This window comes from Perca fluviatilis, chromosome 15 (genome assembly GCF_010015445.1).
Source record: "Perca fluviatilis chromosome 15, GENO_Pfluv_1.0, whole genome shotgun sequence".
NCBI classification, from domain to species: Eukaryota; Metazoa; Chordata; class Actinopteri; order Perciformes; family Percidae; genus Perca; species Perca fluviatilis.
In genome coordinates, this window is record NC_053126.1 from 15,380,467 (window position 1) to 15,393,662 (window position 13,196).

The 13,196-nt window shown below is 41.8% G+C and overlaps 2 protein-coding genes across 3 annotated transcripts in view; one reads left to right on the plus strand and one right to left on the minus strand.

Annotated features, from left to right (window-relative positions):
- arhgap44a (Rho GTPase activating protein 44a) overlaps positions 1-10,064 on the plus strand; it is a 29,765-nt gene extending 19,701 nt beyond the window's left edge. For both annotated transcript variants that reach the window (XM_039824740.1, XM_039824742.1), the window contains 4 exons: positions 842-1,348; positions 4,540-4,685; positions 4,790-5,191; positions 6,929-10,064. In XM_039824740.1, coding sequence (XP_039680674.1) covers positions 842-1,348; positions 4,540-4,685; positions 4,790-5,191; positions 6,929-7,083 — 1,210 coding nt within the window. In that variant the 3' untranslated portion in view covers positions 7,084-10,064. The remainder of the gene's footprint in view (positions 1-841; positions 1,349-4,539; positions 4,686-4,789; positions 5,192-6,928) is intronic.
- A 1,207-nt stretch (positions 10,065-11,271) lies between these two features.
- LOC120574947 (RING finger protein 222) lies at positions 11,272-12,737 on the minus strand. Its single transcript, XM_039825464.1, has one exon. It carries the CDS (start codon positions 12,584-12,586, stop codon positions 11,966-11,968), a length of 621 nt encoding a protein of 206 aa, XP_039681398.1. The 5' UTR covers positions 12,587-12,737; the 3' UTR covers positions 11,272-11,965.
- Positions 12,738-13,196: the final 459 nt, after the last annotated feature.

Below are 13,196 nucleotides of genomic sequence, written 5' to 3' on the forward strand. Positions count from 1 at the left end.
TGGTTTGTCAGGTTGATGTCTTTGTAGGTAAAATTTTCAAAAGGATAATGATATTTTTTAACTGTAACTCTGAAGGGTTTTAGTCCAAATACTGTATGGAAGTTTTGTTTCTGTACATGGCACTAAGCTTCAATCTGCAAGTCCTTTGCGAGCATGCTAATATTTCCAATATCCCATTGTTGTGGCTTGGCTTTCTCAGCTTTGGTCGTTAATTATTTCCTTTTCTGTTGACACTCACCCTGCCTGTGTGGCAGACAAGAGATAATATGGTCCCGCTTTGGCTGGCTTTCCCCTCCTCTCCTGTGGCTCTTTCAGCCGATGAAAGGGTTTTGTGTCTGTTTCACACTGCCCTGGGCTGACTGCAGGACCTGCAATGCAAACAAGTCATATACTGTAGGATAAGATAGAGGCAGATAGGGTTTCCATATGCAGTAGAGAGGAGATATTCAGTCATCAGATCAACTTGATAAAATTGTAAGCTGCAGACCAGCACTTTGGCTCCAGAGACAGATCCTCACAGCTCCATGCAGTGAGCAGACACAAGGTGATCACAGAGGGAGTCCTACACTGTATTATTTTCCTTTGGCAATACAATTTTCTTTTCCTTTGCTGTTTCTTTGTGCTTGTCTTTGTATTTGCACTAAGCTGACTATGTGCTAAGCTTGGTGCCCACCACCCACCCTAAAATGCAACTTTTTTTCTTCTGTTTTTGGCTACGGACCAACTAACACACTAACACCCTAATCATCAAAACAGCTTATCGTATATCGCTCCAATGCGTCTCCTTGTTCAATCACTAGAGCTGTTTCTTTTGTGCTGTCTATTCTCTTAATATCTACAGCTCAGACAACGTGTCGCCCAATCGGCCGGACACCTCTCATGCCCATCCACCCCCAGGGGAGGACCGGCCACCCCCCCCTTACCCCATCTCCTCGTGCTACACTGCCCCCCACCTCTTCTATCCCAAACCCCCACCCTGTGCTCGCCCCGTGGCACCGGGTCCAGAGTCCCAGCCTCCCGCCTCCCCCCCGCCCCCACTGCGCTGGTCTGGCTTCACTCCCCCTGCCCCGCCCCCTTCCTCCTCTTCTTCTTCCTCCTCCTCGTCACTTGACATCAATTCGAACCCCAAACCCAGCTGTCTGCATTTCACCAAGCACAGCCCGCCTGGTGACATGGTGAATGTTCCCCCACCAGACACTAATGCTTCACCACTCTACATCAAAACCCCCTTGGTACTAACCCGCCATGACCAGTCCATTGGCAACCCCCCTAGCCTCCCTTCGTCTGCGCCCCCGCCGTGGGCTGCCTGTCCATGTGCCAGAGAGAGAGGACCCCCCAGACTGACTAGGTAAATACAACACACCCATGGCCACGATGGATGCATCACAGAGTGGCATATGTATCTCTCCTCTCGTCTAGCTTGCTGGCTTATATTTGCTTTTTTCTTTTTTTCCTTCTTTCTTTTTCTTTCCTTTAAATTACATACCTCAGATTTTGTAACATTCAGGTTGTCCAGGGGTGCCTCTCATGGGGTTGCCTAGCAACAAAGGATGTTACTGGTTTATACAGCGTTCGGTTTCATGCTGGTATTGAGTAGACGATAAATACATGGACAATGCTTCATATGGCTATTCAAAAGCATATGAATGTATTTATTCTACAGTTTGCAGCATTTTCTTTACTAACCAGCAGAAGGAAAGATCTGTTTTTTTAAGAAAGTAAAGATGTTAAGGTGTCCTTGTAAGCAACAATATAGAATATCTTCATACAGTATAAGCATCTTTTTAGCTTGACCCAAAGTGCTGAGTTTGTATAGAGTGACTGTGGCAGTTTCCTGACTCATATGTCTGTGGTGTTACAACCACACAGGACAGCGTGAATCACTACAGCAAATCTTTGTCAGCGATAACAACAAGCTCGCTGGATAACTCTCATTCTTGTGATTTGGTAGCTCCATGACTTCCCATTAAGATGGATTATTTTTGGGGAAAGACGTCTCAGAGTTATTGCAGGAGATAGCAGTTAATAAGATGTCATATAATCCAAAATGAGACTACCATACTGCAGTATTGATGCTCTCTGTTGGTGTGTGTTTATTGGAATTTCTCACATTAATAACATGCTTACAGTAAGAACAGAACACATTACGTCTATGATTATTGTTTTTTTAATTAAAAAGCAGTGAGAGACAAATATACAGTATATCAAATGTTATTCCCATTACTGATGTCTAACCTGGATTAACGGAAGTACATTTTCAGGAAAATTGCCTGACATTCAGCTTGTGGCTCACGTGTCGGAGGTCCCTCACCTTCCACTCTCTGTGTGTTGTCGTTCTCAAACTCCTTTCACATCGGGAAATGTAAGGTTTTGGATCGTGCAACACGGCAGGCCTGCTTGGTTCTTTCGGTGAATGATTGTGAAGATTTGCAAAGAATATGTTTACGGCATTTACTATCTAACTGGGACGTTTTTGGACCGATTGTTGGGGAATGGAACCCACAACCCAGAGCATTTTTTTTCTCCTTTCCCAGAATGTATGTGTGGTGTAGCCAGACCTTGCTCCGCAGCGCTGTGGAGATAGGTCTGGCAATGTGAGACTACTCATGTCTTTTAAAACAATTTCCACTTCCACATCTAGTAAATAAAGGTGGGTCCTTGATTAAGTGCACTGGTTGGTCTAGGCTTAAAATAGGTTTAGATTTAGTTGCTCATATCTTGTTACATGCTGCATCTTTACTCTATTTTCTGTGGATTTCATGTGTTTGTCGCTGGAAACAAATATGTACACCTTTTGTTCAGCTCAGTGGTATTTGGGCCGTGTTAAATCTTGTGAGACCAGTTAGGTCCCAGCTGGGCTGTAGAGTCTCTCAAAAAATTTTTTTATAATTATAAGCTCCTGTATCTACAGAGAGGAAAGTAATATAAATTTCAGATTGTATAGAATACAGAATACAACACTACAAAAATTTGATCCAATTAACTGTTCTGAAAAGCATGCATGGAAGCTTTTTTGCCTCTGTTTTTTAAAAACTGAAATGTGTTCCATCTGGATAGTGGTGAAATACTGATTGAGTTTGTCAGGCAGGACTTGCACAATGCCATCTAACTTCATTATTTGAGTAAAAATAAATTACATTCAGAACCCCTGATTGGTCAATGACATTATTATCAACGAAAAAGACAAAAACTTCACAAATGCAAAACAAGATGCTCCGTCATCTTTATCTTACTTGTGTGCACCATTTGTGTGTTAAATAAGGGGTTTTAGAAAAATATGTGACACAGTTTGCCTTGCTTAGTAATATTGTTAACACTGTAAACATAGTGAAACACTCATAAGTGATGATGATGATGATGATGATGATGATGATGATGATGATGATGATGATGATGGTGGTGGTAGTGGCTGTTGTAGCACTGAGGTAATGTACATGAGGTATACTGACAGTTCAAACATACTGGCCCTCATTTATCAATCTAATGTAGAAACCAGCGCAGATATGAGCGCAGAAATCATCTTACGACAGGCTTCACGTGTGATTCATGAAACGTTCGTGTCACACCAATCAGAGTGTAAGAATGGTTGTACATTGATAAATGCAGCGGCTGGAAACAATCGTAATTTAAATATCACGCCCCAATATATTCTCCATTTTGAGGCCTCACCCCTAAAATTTACGACATTGCGAGATGTAATCCAGCTAAGAAGTGGCACTTTTCAGAGGTGGAGATTGAAACCCTGACATCTCAGGTTCATTTGCACTAACGTGTAATATTTGGCAGCCTGAAAACTGGTATTAAAGGCTGTAGAAAGAATGTGGAATGGAAAGAGATCACTGATGCGGTCAACAATGTTGCCGTGGTAAATTGGACTCCAGCTGAAGTTTATTTAATTTATACAAACTTGACATATGTATGATAGGCTACAGTCCTTATAGCAATATACAGGTTTATATTGCAATCTCTTTGGCCTAAATGTAGGTGTAACAATATTTAAACAAACACACAGTAGCAGAGTTTATGCAGTGTCTTTTATTTTTAGTGTTTTTTTAATGAGTCAGAGCCAGGCAAAAAATCGTCATGTTTCCTGTATTGAATATCATTGCCAAACACAACACTATACCTTTTAAAAGCGAGGAATAATATCCTGTCTCCTTCGTTTAGCCCTGTGCTGGACACTGCTCTCTGGTCATCGGGTCATCTGGCTCCATCACTACATTTATGGCACCCTGTTTTCCTGCACGATGTTTTGCAGAACCCCACAGGCTAAACAATGTTGCAGACTTTTTCTGCCGTGTAGGGTCCCCCCCCCCCCGCTAATGCAAGTAGAGCCATCTGCCCTTGATCAATCTGATGGAGCACTCCACCGTGGCCTGTGTGCGTAGTCCCCGCTCTCCATATTGATAAATGCCGAGCTTTGCATGGAGATGACCGTACGCCGGTTTTACACTTGCTTTCTGTTGTATGTTTGTTTCATAAACGAGGGCCACTGTGTCTGATACTATTCACATACTAATGTCTTCCTGTCTTTTTCAGTTCATTGAAGAGTAAAGAGCTCTCACCTGTAACCGGACACAAACCCATCCAGGTGGCTGGTCCAACAGTCCCTCCCAGCTGTAGTCCTCAGAGCAGTAGCCAGTCCCCCCACTCCACAGAGCACAGTCCACACACCCTGCGCCAAGGTCAGCACCTCTCTCAATCTCAGCTTACATTGGCTTTCTTCAGTTTAAGAGGATGTATTTCCATTCATAACAGGAGACTATGTGACTGTGTTGTGTGTTTCAAGGTTCCAAGAAGTTGGCCCCTGTGCCTCCCAAGGTCCCTTACAGCCAGTCTTGCGGGATGTCCGACCAGTCCACAGGTCAGCCGTCACCGGTCAGCCTGTCCCCCACACCTCCTAGCACCCCCTCCCCTTATGGACTGGCCTGCCCTCCAGGGCAAGTGCCCCCATCATCCCCTGGGCAGACCCCATTGGGACCACCTCACTCTCTTTCGTCTCCACCCTCCCTGACTGGAACGCTCACCAAGTCGCGGCCCGCCCCTAAGCCCAGGCAGAGACCCAGTCTGCCCCCTCCTCAGCCGCCCACAGCCCCTCCGGGGTTTACTGGCATGGCCATGGCCCCAATTCCCCAGCCCCTCGATCAGGGCCTCCTGGATGGACTGTCTCCCGGGGAGAGCATGTCTACAGGTAAACATCAGCCCTTGGCAACATCCCCTCCGCCACCACAGGTGGGGCTACAGAGGCCCTCTCTCAGACTTGCTGTGGCTCTGTCCAATGGAGACGGTGGACGAGTGTAGGACTCTATAGGACCTGTCACTGTAGATATAAAAAATACCTTTCCCCTTTATTGACTGTTCCCAAACGAATGACTGAATGAATAAAAGTTGCCTTTTAGACACAGATGCCTGAGAATGATATAAATATTAGCATTTTTGTGCTACTGTAGTGGGCAAATCTCCTTGACCTATGTATTCATTGCTTGTGTTATGTGATGATGTTTCTGGGTAATGTGTGGAAACATCAGAGAAGCATAGCTCGTCCTGCTTGTATGGAAGTTGCCATTAGATTCATCATGTGCTCTCTGTTTATCTGTGTTACCCAGACCCTCACTTGGCAGAGGTAGGTCAGAGGCTTACACACCGGTCCAGTCTCTCTTACTGTGTAGCAGGCGTGGAAACCTAGCCAGACAAACCCCACACATATCTACAGTATGATGTTCTGATGATGAGGTGTTCTGTCATTATATACCAATCATTCTGTCACTTTGCTATATTTATCATTCTCTCTCCCCCTGCTACTATTGTGTACCTTGCAGCTGTGTGAGGCCAGGGATTCAGTGTGGGCTAAGTGTGAGGGGGACTTTTAGGGTAAGCCAGACCGTCCCCGCCCCATGCGCTCCATCTCACTGCCTGGCCTCGTGCTGTGGCTGCCTCTGGGGTCTCCTGCAGCCTGCATCAAACATACCTACCTGTTAGCTATCAATCAGAAAATGTTGCCTATTTCCTCTTAGCAGGTTGACATTATTGACCCTTTGCATGGTGTTGTAGTTCAACCGATAATGCATGGCTTAAGGACTTCCCAGAGTGCACCACACTGCGCTCACATTGCAGACGCCGTCGCTTACAAAGGTCCATCTTAAAGCCCCCCTCCTTTCGTTCCCCATTCCCAGCCCTATGCCAGCAGACATCCCTTTCTAACGCGCCTGCCACCGGTATTGGGGGGCCACAGGTAACCCCCACTCCTCCTTTGGCAGGTTCACCGCTTTTTATAACCTCTGCTCTCTCTTACTACACTGCCACGCTCCATCTCATTATTACACAGGAGTAGCTATCAGTCTCTGCTTGGACGTGCTGCTTTTTAGTAAATGCAGCAGCACATTAGAATATATTTAGAGTAAATACTGCATCTGGTCCTCATGGGATTTCCATCGTTACTTTAAACCCACTTGGTGTCTTGGTGCCATTTTTTTCCACAGAGTTCCACACACATCTTGTTGCCTCTGTGTTGGTTTACCTGGCCATTGTTGTAAACATGTACAGTAATGTGTCATTGTGCAGTCATTTTGACCTGTTATTGTATTTTATCTGACAAAATATCTGTTGTTGTCTCAAAAGACACAAAAAGCTGTGACATACCGCACTTGTCGCTTGTTCAAGTGTGACTAGCAACACACTGAAAACATCCCTGTGTAGAATGTGAAGCACATGTAATCTACTGATTACGTCAGCCAGGACAGACATCATATGCCACTTACAATGAGTTCAGACTCAAAAAGATTAATATTATTTCTGCTCTCTTCCGTTTTTTACACCTCATAATCATCGCCATCATCATATGCCCTCTTCTCCTCCTCCTCTTGTTCATCATCACCATTTCCACCATTCTGCTCATCATACTCACCTCTCCCATCATGCTCACCATTAGATATCTTCAATTATGAAATCCCCTCCATCAATGTCAATCTGGACTGCCTCATCGATGAGTTCAGCGGTGCCCCTTGCAGGAAGTCCGTGGCAGTGACAGACTCTCCAGAGGGGGACGCTGTGCCTGAGGAGGAGCCACAGAGCACCACTCTATGACCTATGACCCTAAGGCATCACAGCTTACAAGCACCCCTGTGGCCGTATATACTCTTAACTGTCGCCACCATGGCCTGATGGAAAAACCATTTGGCCTCACCAATGCCCACCTGAAATCAGAACTCGAACACATCTGCTACAGGCTGCAAAGAAACTCATCTCTTACAATTGCTCGCTAGTACATAAATGTGACTACTACACAAAAAAGACACCAAAATGCCATAGGAGGACAGTTGCCTTTAGGAGGAAAGACTGGAATATAGATGAGTATTACATTCAAAGTTTTGTTTTTTAATGCTTTGCTTTGTTCATCTTTGTTTGATGCAGTGGTCTGTATTTCTGTGAGTTTTTAAATTTTTATTTTTGCCTTATTAGGACATGCAATCAAATTGCAATATGATATTCACAAGTTGTACAACTTTTGGTAGGGGAAACTCAGAGCCTGACATGGTTAGGAGCAAAGCCCGTCCTCAGGGTGAAACAGAGAGACAGAGAGTAGTCTTGTTATTTTGCTCACAGGGTATTCAAGCGTTGTACACATTAGGAAAATGCTGAGCCGTAGAGACAGGTTTTGCATGCAGGATGAAACGTTTAATGCAGTTTACTTCTTATTGTCACACACAGTCTTTACTTCCTCTCTTCTATCACATATTACAACTGTAGTTCTTTATCTGACATTAACCGTCATAAAGGTAAGCTCACCTTAACTCACTTTATACCAGCACAGAATGAGAAGAATGTTAATGTAAATTTTTTTTTTTTTGCAAATGCACCACGATGTGTTTGCATGACATGCCAATATGAACAAACTGCTTTGGATCAAGGGCCTCAGAAAGGCAGTGTTTTATTTTGTGTGAGTGTCTGTTGTTGTTGTCAGTGATGAGTAAATTTAGACCACCCACGTGCTGTTACAGTTTGATGATAATGGATGAATGACTACACTGCCTTTAGGTTCGTATGATTCTCTCTCTCTTAATCTTGTTTCAAGTGCTTCAGGTTCAGTAACCTTTGACCCCCCTAGTGTAAATACAAAGACTGTACATAAATTTATGTATATAAATCTGAGAGGAAAAGTATATGTAAAATGCATATCTTGAATATATATATATATAATAATAATAATATATGTGCTGATATTTATCATGTGTAGAAAATGTAATGATTAAAAGATTGCTGTTATTTTTGTCCCTGCACACAATGAACAGGTTTACTGTAGATTCATAATGTTTCACCAGATAACAATGATGCTGCAGCAGAAATGCAGAATGTTATTTCTGCTAAAAATCAATTGTAGGTTTTCTAATTCTGTCTCCTGAGCTTTGACTTCTAACACGCTCAAGCGCTAATGAGTTGCACACCAATACCCTATGCTTTCTTCTTTTTTTCTTTTAATCAGTTATTTAATAGATTCCTGTGTAAATAATTAGATTACTTTTAGCACACTCTGACCAGTTAATTAATTCATAATAAGGATAAATGTAGTCCTAAGCCTATATTGTTGGACTGACTACAAATATATGTACTCGTTCAATTAGAAAAGCAGATGTCAAATTTGTCACAAAGTTAACAATGAGTGTGTACTGTGTTGTTATTCTCACCACAGACAATTAATCAGAGGTTTTTCAAGTTCACCAGAGAGCAGATGCTGCAGTGTCACTTTTTTAATTCCATATAAAAATGTCTTAGGACTATAATTTTGTCAATTAAAGTGCAATTACAGTGTTTACTGATCCACCTCAGTCCAAAAAAATGGTCAAAGTCACCCTTACCAAACCTACAGAAAAAAAGCCATTCATTTTATTGCGAAGCAATTCATTTCTTTTCCAGTTTGTTTGATGTGTGAGTTTACGTTTGACTTAATTAATTCTGGATCAACCTTTCTACAAAAGGGATCTATGGTATGCCTCAGTGTGTGTTCTCAATGGACTATGTTTATGAAGATTTTGGTGATGTTGATAATTATATTGATAGTTGTGGTGATTATATGACAGCAATTGCAAGTGCCCTCACTCTGGTTGTTATTTTGGAACTATAGGCATAATTAATGTGTAATAGAGGTTTTATTTTCTGTGCTGGATCCATACATTTATATGAGGAGGCAGGGGTATATCTCTCTGTGTGCAGACTGAATGTGACTCAGATTTCAGTAGGCTACCTGATTTTGTAATACCTAACAGGCAAATGAGAGCTTGTATTTGGATGAAGGTTAGTTAGGGCCTGTTAGCATGTATTATTATCATTGCAGGGCAGTATTACTGTATTGCTTTTGTGCATCATAACTGGAACTTACAGCCACCTAAAAGCATGCATTCATATTCATTCTAGGTGTGATTATTATGCTGCTTAAAAGAAGTAAAAAAAAACAACTCTGTACCCTCCCCCAAAGTATAATTTCATCACATATAATTTATTCCAGTAAATTAACTTTACAGCAATTTTCATTAGCGTATTCATTTACCAAATGTTACACTGTTACATAGTTTTATCAATCATTTTAACTGTAGACCTACATTTCCTAACTCACCTCACCATCAAGTATGTTGGTCTAAAGTAAAGCTCAATTTGTTTACATTTTGTGGGGGGGATTTTAAACGAAAAAAAGGAAAATCTGAAAAAGTGTGATGCATGCGCTTAGATAGTCTTTTGATAATCCACATTTTGTGTCAATCACTGTCTTTTTAGGGATTCTAAGAGGGGTAAGATGTGGACTCAGAATGAGAATGTGGATCACAATAAATAGTCCTTTGTTGGGTATTGAGCAATACGTTAGAGGAGTGGATGTTGCCTGTGGATGTACTGCCTCCTTCTGCTTTCACTAGTGTACAAATAAAATCTGCCGCTTGTCAAGCCCACCATGCCCAGCCCTTCCTCCTCTGCTTAGCATATCAAGTGGAACACAGTGTGTACTGTGAAGCCTACCTGCAATCCTTATCAGAATGTCAGAAATAAATATATATTAAACTCTACATTTTTAATAATCTCGCCTGGTTCATGTGGGTTTTATTTCAGTGTTTTTTCTGGAAAAAAATATCTGTTTTAAATTGTACAGTAATTGTTGTTCATTTGACTCCTGATGACTGAACTATTATGGTGACGGAACTATTAGGTGCTTATGAGAGTAATTCTGTTTTCTGCCACTACTACTTCACAACTATTGCTGATAATGTTTCTGTACTTTTAGGATTTTTAATCCTGCCATAGGAATGTGTTCAACAGTGTGAGCATAGTGCTGGAGAAAGCAGTTGGTTCTTTGAGCAATTTTCTCCCCGTCATAATAATGACCTGAATAAATTGCTCTTATTATAATTTTTTCGCCTATTATCTCTTTGCATTGGAATGTGTGTCCTTTCCGCATTTACAACTTTTTGGTTGTCGTGTGTTGGATTTGGGTCCATCCACTGACATGCAAGCCAACAACAGGAATAAAAAGTCTAAATCATCAAATGAAACATATCATTATTATCGTCCTCCCACTCTCTGAGAAACTGGGCATAAGTCTCTTCGGGTGTGTAACCTGTAGGACTGGCCTAGCAGGATGCTTGAGGGGTTGCTGTGAAGAAACTAGGAGTGTACACGTTTGTCAAGATGGTGACAATACTGACACAGCTCATTTGTCTTTCATTTGTTGCAAACTCTTTGTTTAAGAGTAATTAACAAGAATCTTCTTTCTAAGAAATCAGTTGCCATATTATCTTGTTTTTAGTTTTTACTTAACTTCCGTATTGTTTTCTTATTTTTGCCAAAAGGAACCCGTGTCTCTGTGCTCCATCTCAATCTGGATTCTTAAGAGTGGTAATCTAATGCCACAGTCCAGCAGTGTATCTCCTTACAGCAACCAGCCAGGCACAGCTCATCTCTACATGCTCTCCTTCAGAATGCCATGGGTGCATCAATTATTTCTTACTAAAAGTTTTAAAGGTGGCTCTGTTTACACCGTCTTTATGCACACTACGAGGGAAGCCAGTCACAGGATGTTACTGAGGGGTCCAATAAAACCACTAACTCCCTCCATTTCCCACTTGATCAGCATGAATGTTTAAAATGGAAATTGTGTGTTTTTGTTTTTTTAAATGTCTGACATCTTTCCTTGTAATGTTAGGATGAGAGAAAGTCTGTCAACATGATGCCCTGACTGTTTTAAGAGGGTGTTTATTATCATACTCAATGAGCCAAGCTCTTGCTGTGAAAATGTAACCCCTTATTTTTACATTGAGCACACAGGAAAGAATCCTTAAAGTGGGATAGATGTTGTAGCTCTGCAGTTTACAGTTTTTTTTCCCCGCTGCTTGCTCCAACAACAGAGTAACACAACAATGACTTGAGCTGCTTTAACAACAATGAGATTAAGTAGGCCTATGGTTAATTGGTTTTTATTACATTTATTTCTGCCAAACTCTTTTATTTATTGTTTGAAATTATAATTTCAAAAGTCCACTTTTGTTGGATTTACAAACTTTTGGGTGTGCTTTGAAATTGTCATGTTTCCTTTTCATAAAACAGTAGAACGTGCCACAGACAGGGATGCAAAACAAAAGACTAAACTGTCAAGGCTTTAACCTTTACTTTACTTAAGACTGTTGCTTGGTAATGCACATAAAGGACATGCACATGCCTAGGAAGGAACTTACAATACCTAATCACATCTTCAAACCATGTTTCAAACTGCCTTGTTTAACATATTGACTAAATTATACATTTTCAGTTTATCGATTATTTACTAAAATGCATTAGATTATTTTTATCAGTGAGACAAATTAATTAATTCACAAATCGCATAGGCTAACTGGTATAAACTTAATTCCATGGACGGGACGATGTTTCCTATAAATGTCAGTTCATCATTTCCTATTGGCACTTCATAATCCACATCCACATCACTGGGCTATGCCAACAAAACCCAGGGTAAAGTTGCAGCCACCAGTGCCAGTATAGTAAATGCTGACAGCAAAACAAGCAGGCATCGTGCAGTTGTGCAAATCCTGCGCCTTCGCCTGCGCTGGGGTTGAACCACAGTCATCACAACACTGAGCGCATCGTCTTCAGCCATGGGTCGCCCCTGAGTGCTTATGATAAAGATCTGAGATGCATTATGGCTGGGGCTAATCAACCTATGTCGACGAATTCCTTCAGACATTCCCCTAAAGCAGCGAGCAATCCAATTAACTTCCCTCGGTAAACGGTCCGTGAAGTGGCGCCGTGCGCTCTGGAGCTGTCTCGGTGGCGGGAGAGGCACCTCCAGGGTCTGCACTTCATCTGGATCCTTGTCCGCCACGAGGGACACGAGCGCTTCCTTTTGTTTCTTGATGAACGTAAGATGTCGGCAGATAGGGCAAACAATAGTGTCTCTGAGAGTGCTGCTGTTGATGCTGACCAGCGTTTTGACCAGACAGTCGTGGCAGAATACATGTCCGCAGCTCAGAGTCCTCTCTGTGCCCGACAGACACTCGTAGCACACTGGACACTCTCGCGCGTCCTCCTGGCTATCTTCCTTATGAAATGCCATTGAAGGAAAATCAGCCACTGCAACAAGAGAGTTGGAAAATTAAGACTAAAAGTCTATTGCTTTGTAAATGTAGTGTGAATCAGCGCATGACTTTTCTTCTTTCTTCTTTATCGTTGGCTGAGGGTGGAGGCGAGAGCTGCGCCTTGTAGAACAGGGCCTGCCACCTGTGACTGTAACTGCAGTGACTTCACTGATTGGGTCCTCTGAAGGCATTATTGGCAGTTCAAGTGGCCAAGCTGGTTCAAGTTTCAAGGTGCTTAGCCTGACATTCCTCAAATATTCATAAACCAGCACGTCTGACCTTTGGAGATATTTTTCAAATCTGCAGCTTTACAGGAATGCAAAACGCCATTCACTGGTTCTACCTGTAGATTTGCTCAAATAAATGAATGACTCTTTTATTTGTGTCTATTAAGTCACTCCTAATTAAAACGTTTCAAGATTGTAAAAAGTCATTAGTAATGAAACTAGATTTTATAGCTAGATAGATAGATAGATAGATAGATAGATAGATAGATAGATAGATAGATAGATAGATAGATAGATAGATAGATAGATAGATAGATAGATAGATAGATAGATACTTTATTGATCCCCAAGGAGTAATTCA

Bases quoted from the DNA above. Each gene is read 5' to 3' on its own strand.
- LOC120574947 (XM_039825464.1), bottom strand. From the start codon at position 12,586: ATGGCATTTCATAAGGAAGATAGCCAGGAGGACGCGCGAGAGTGTCCA.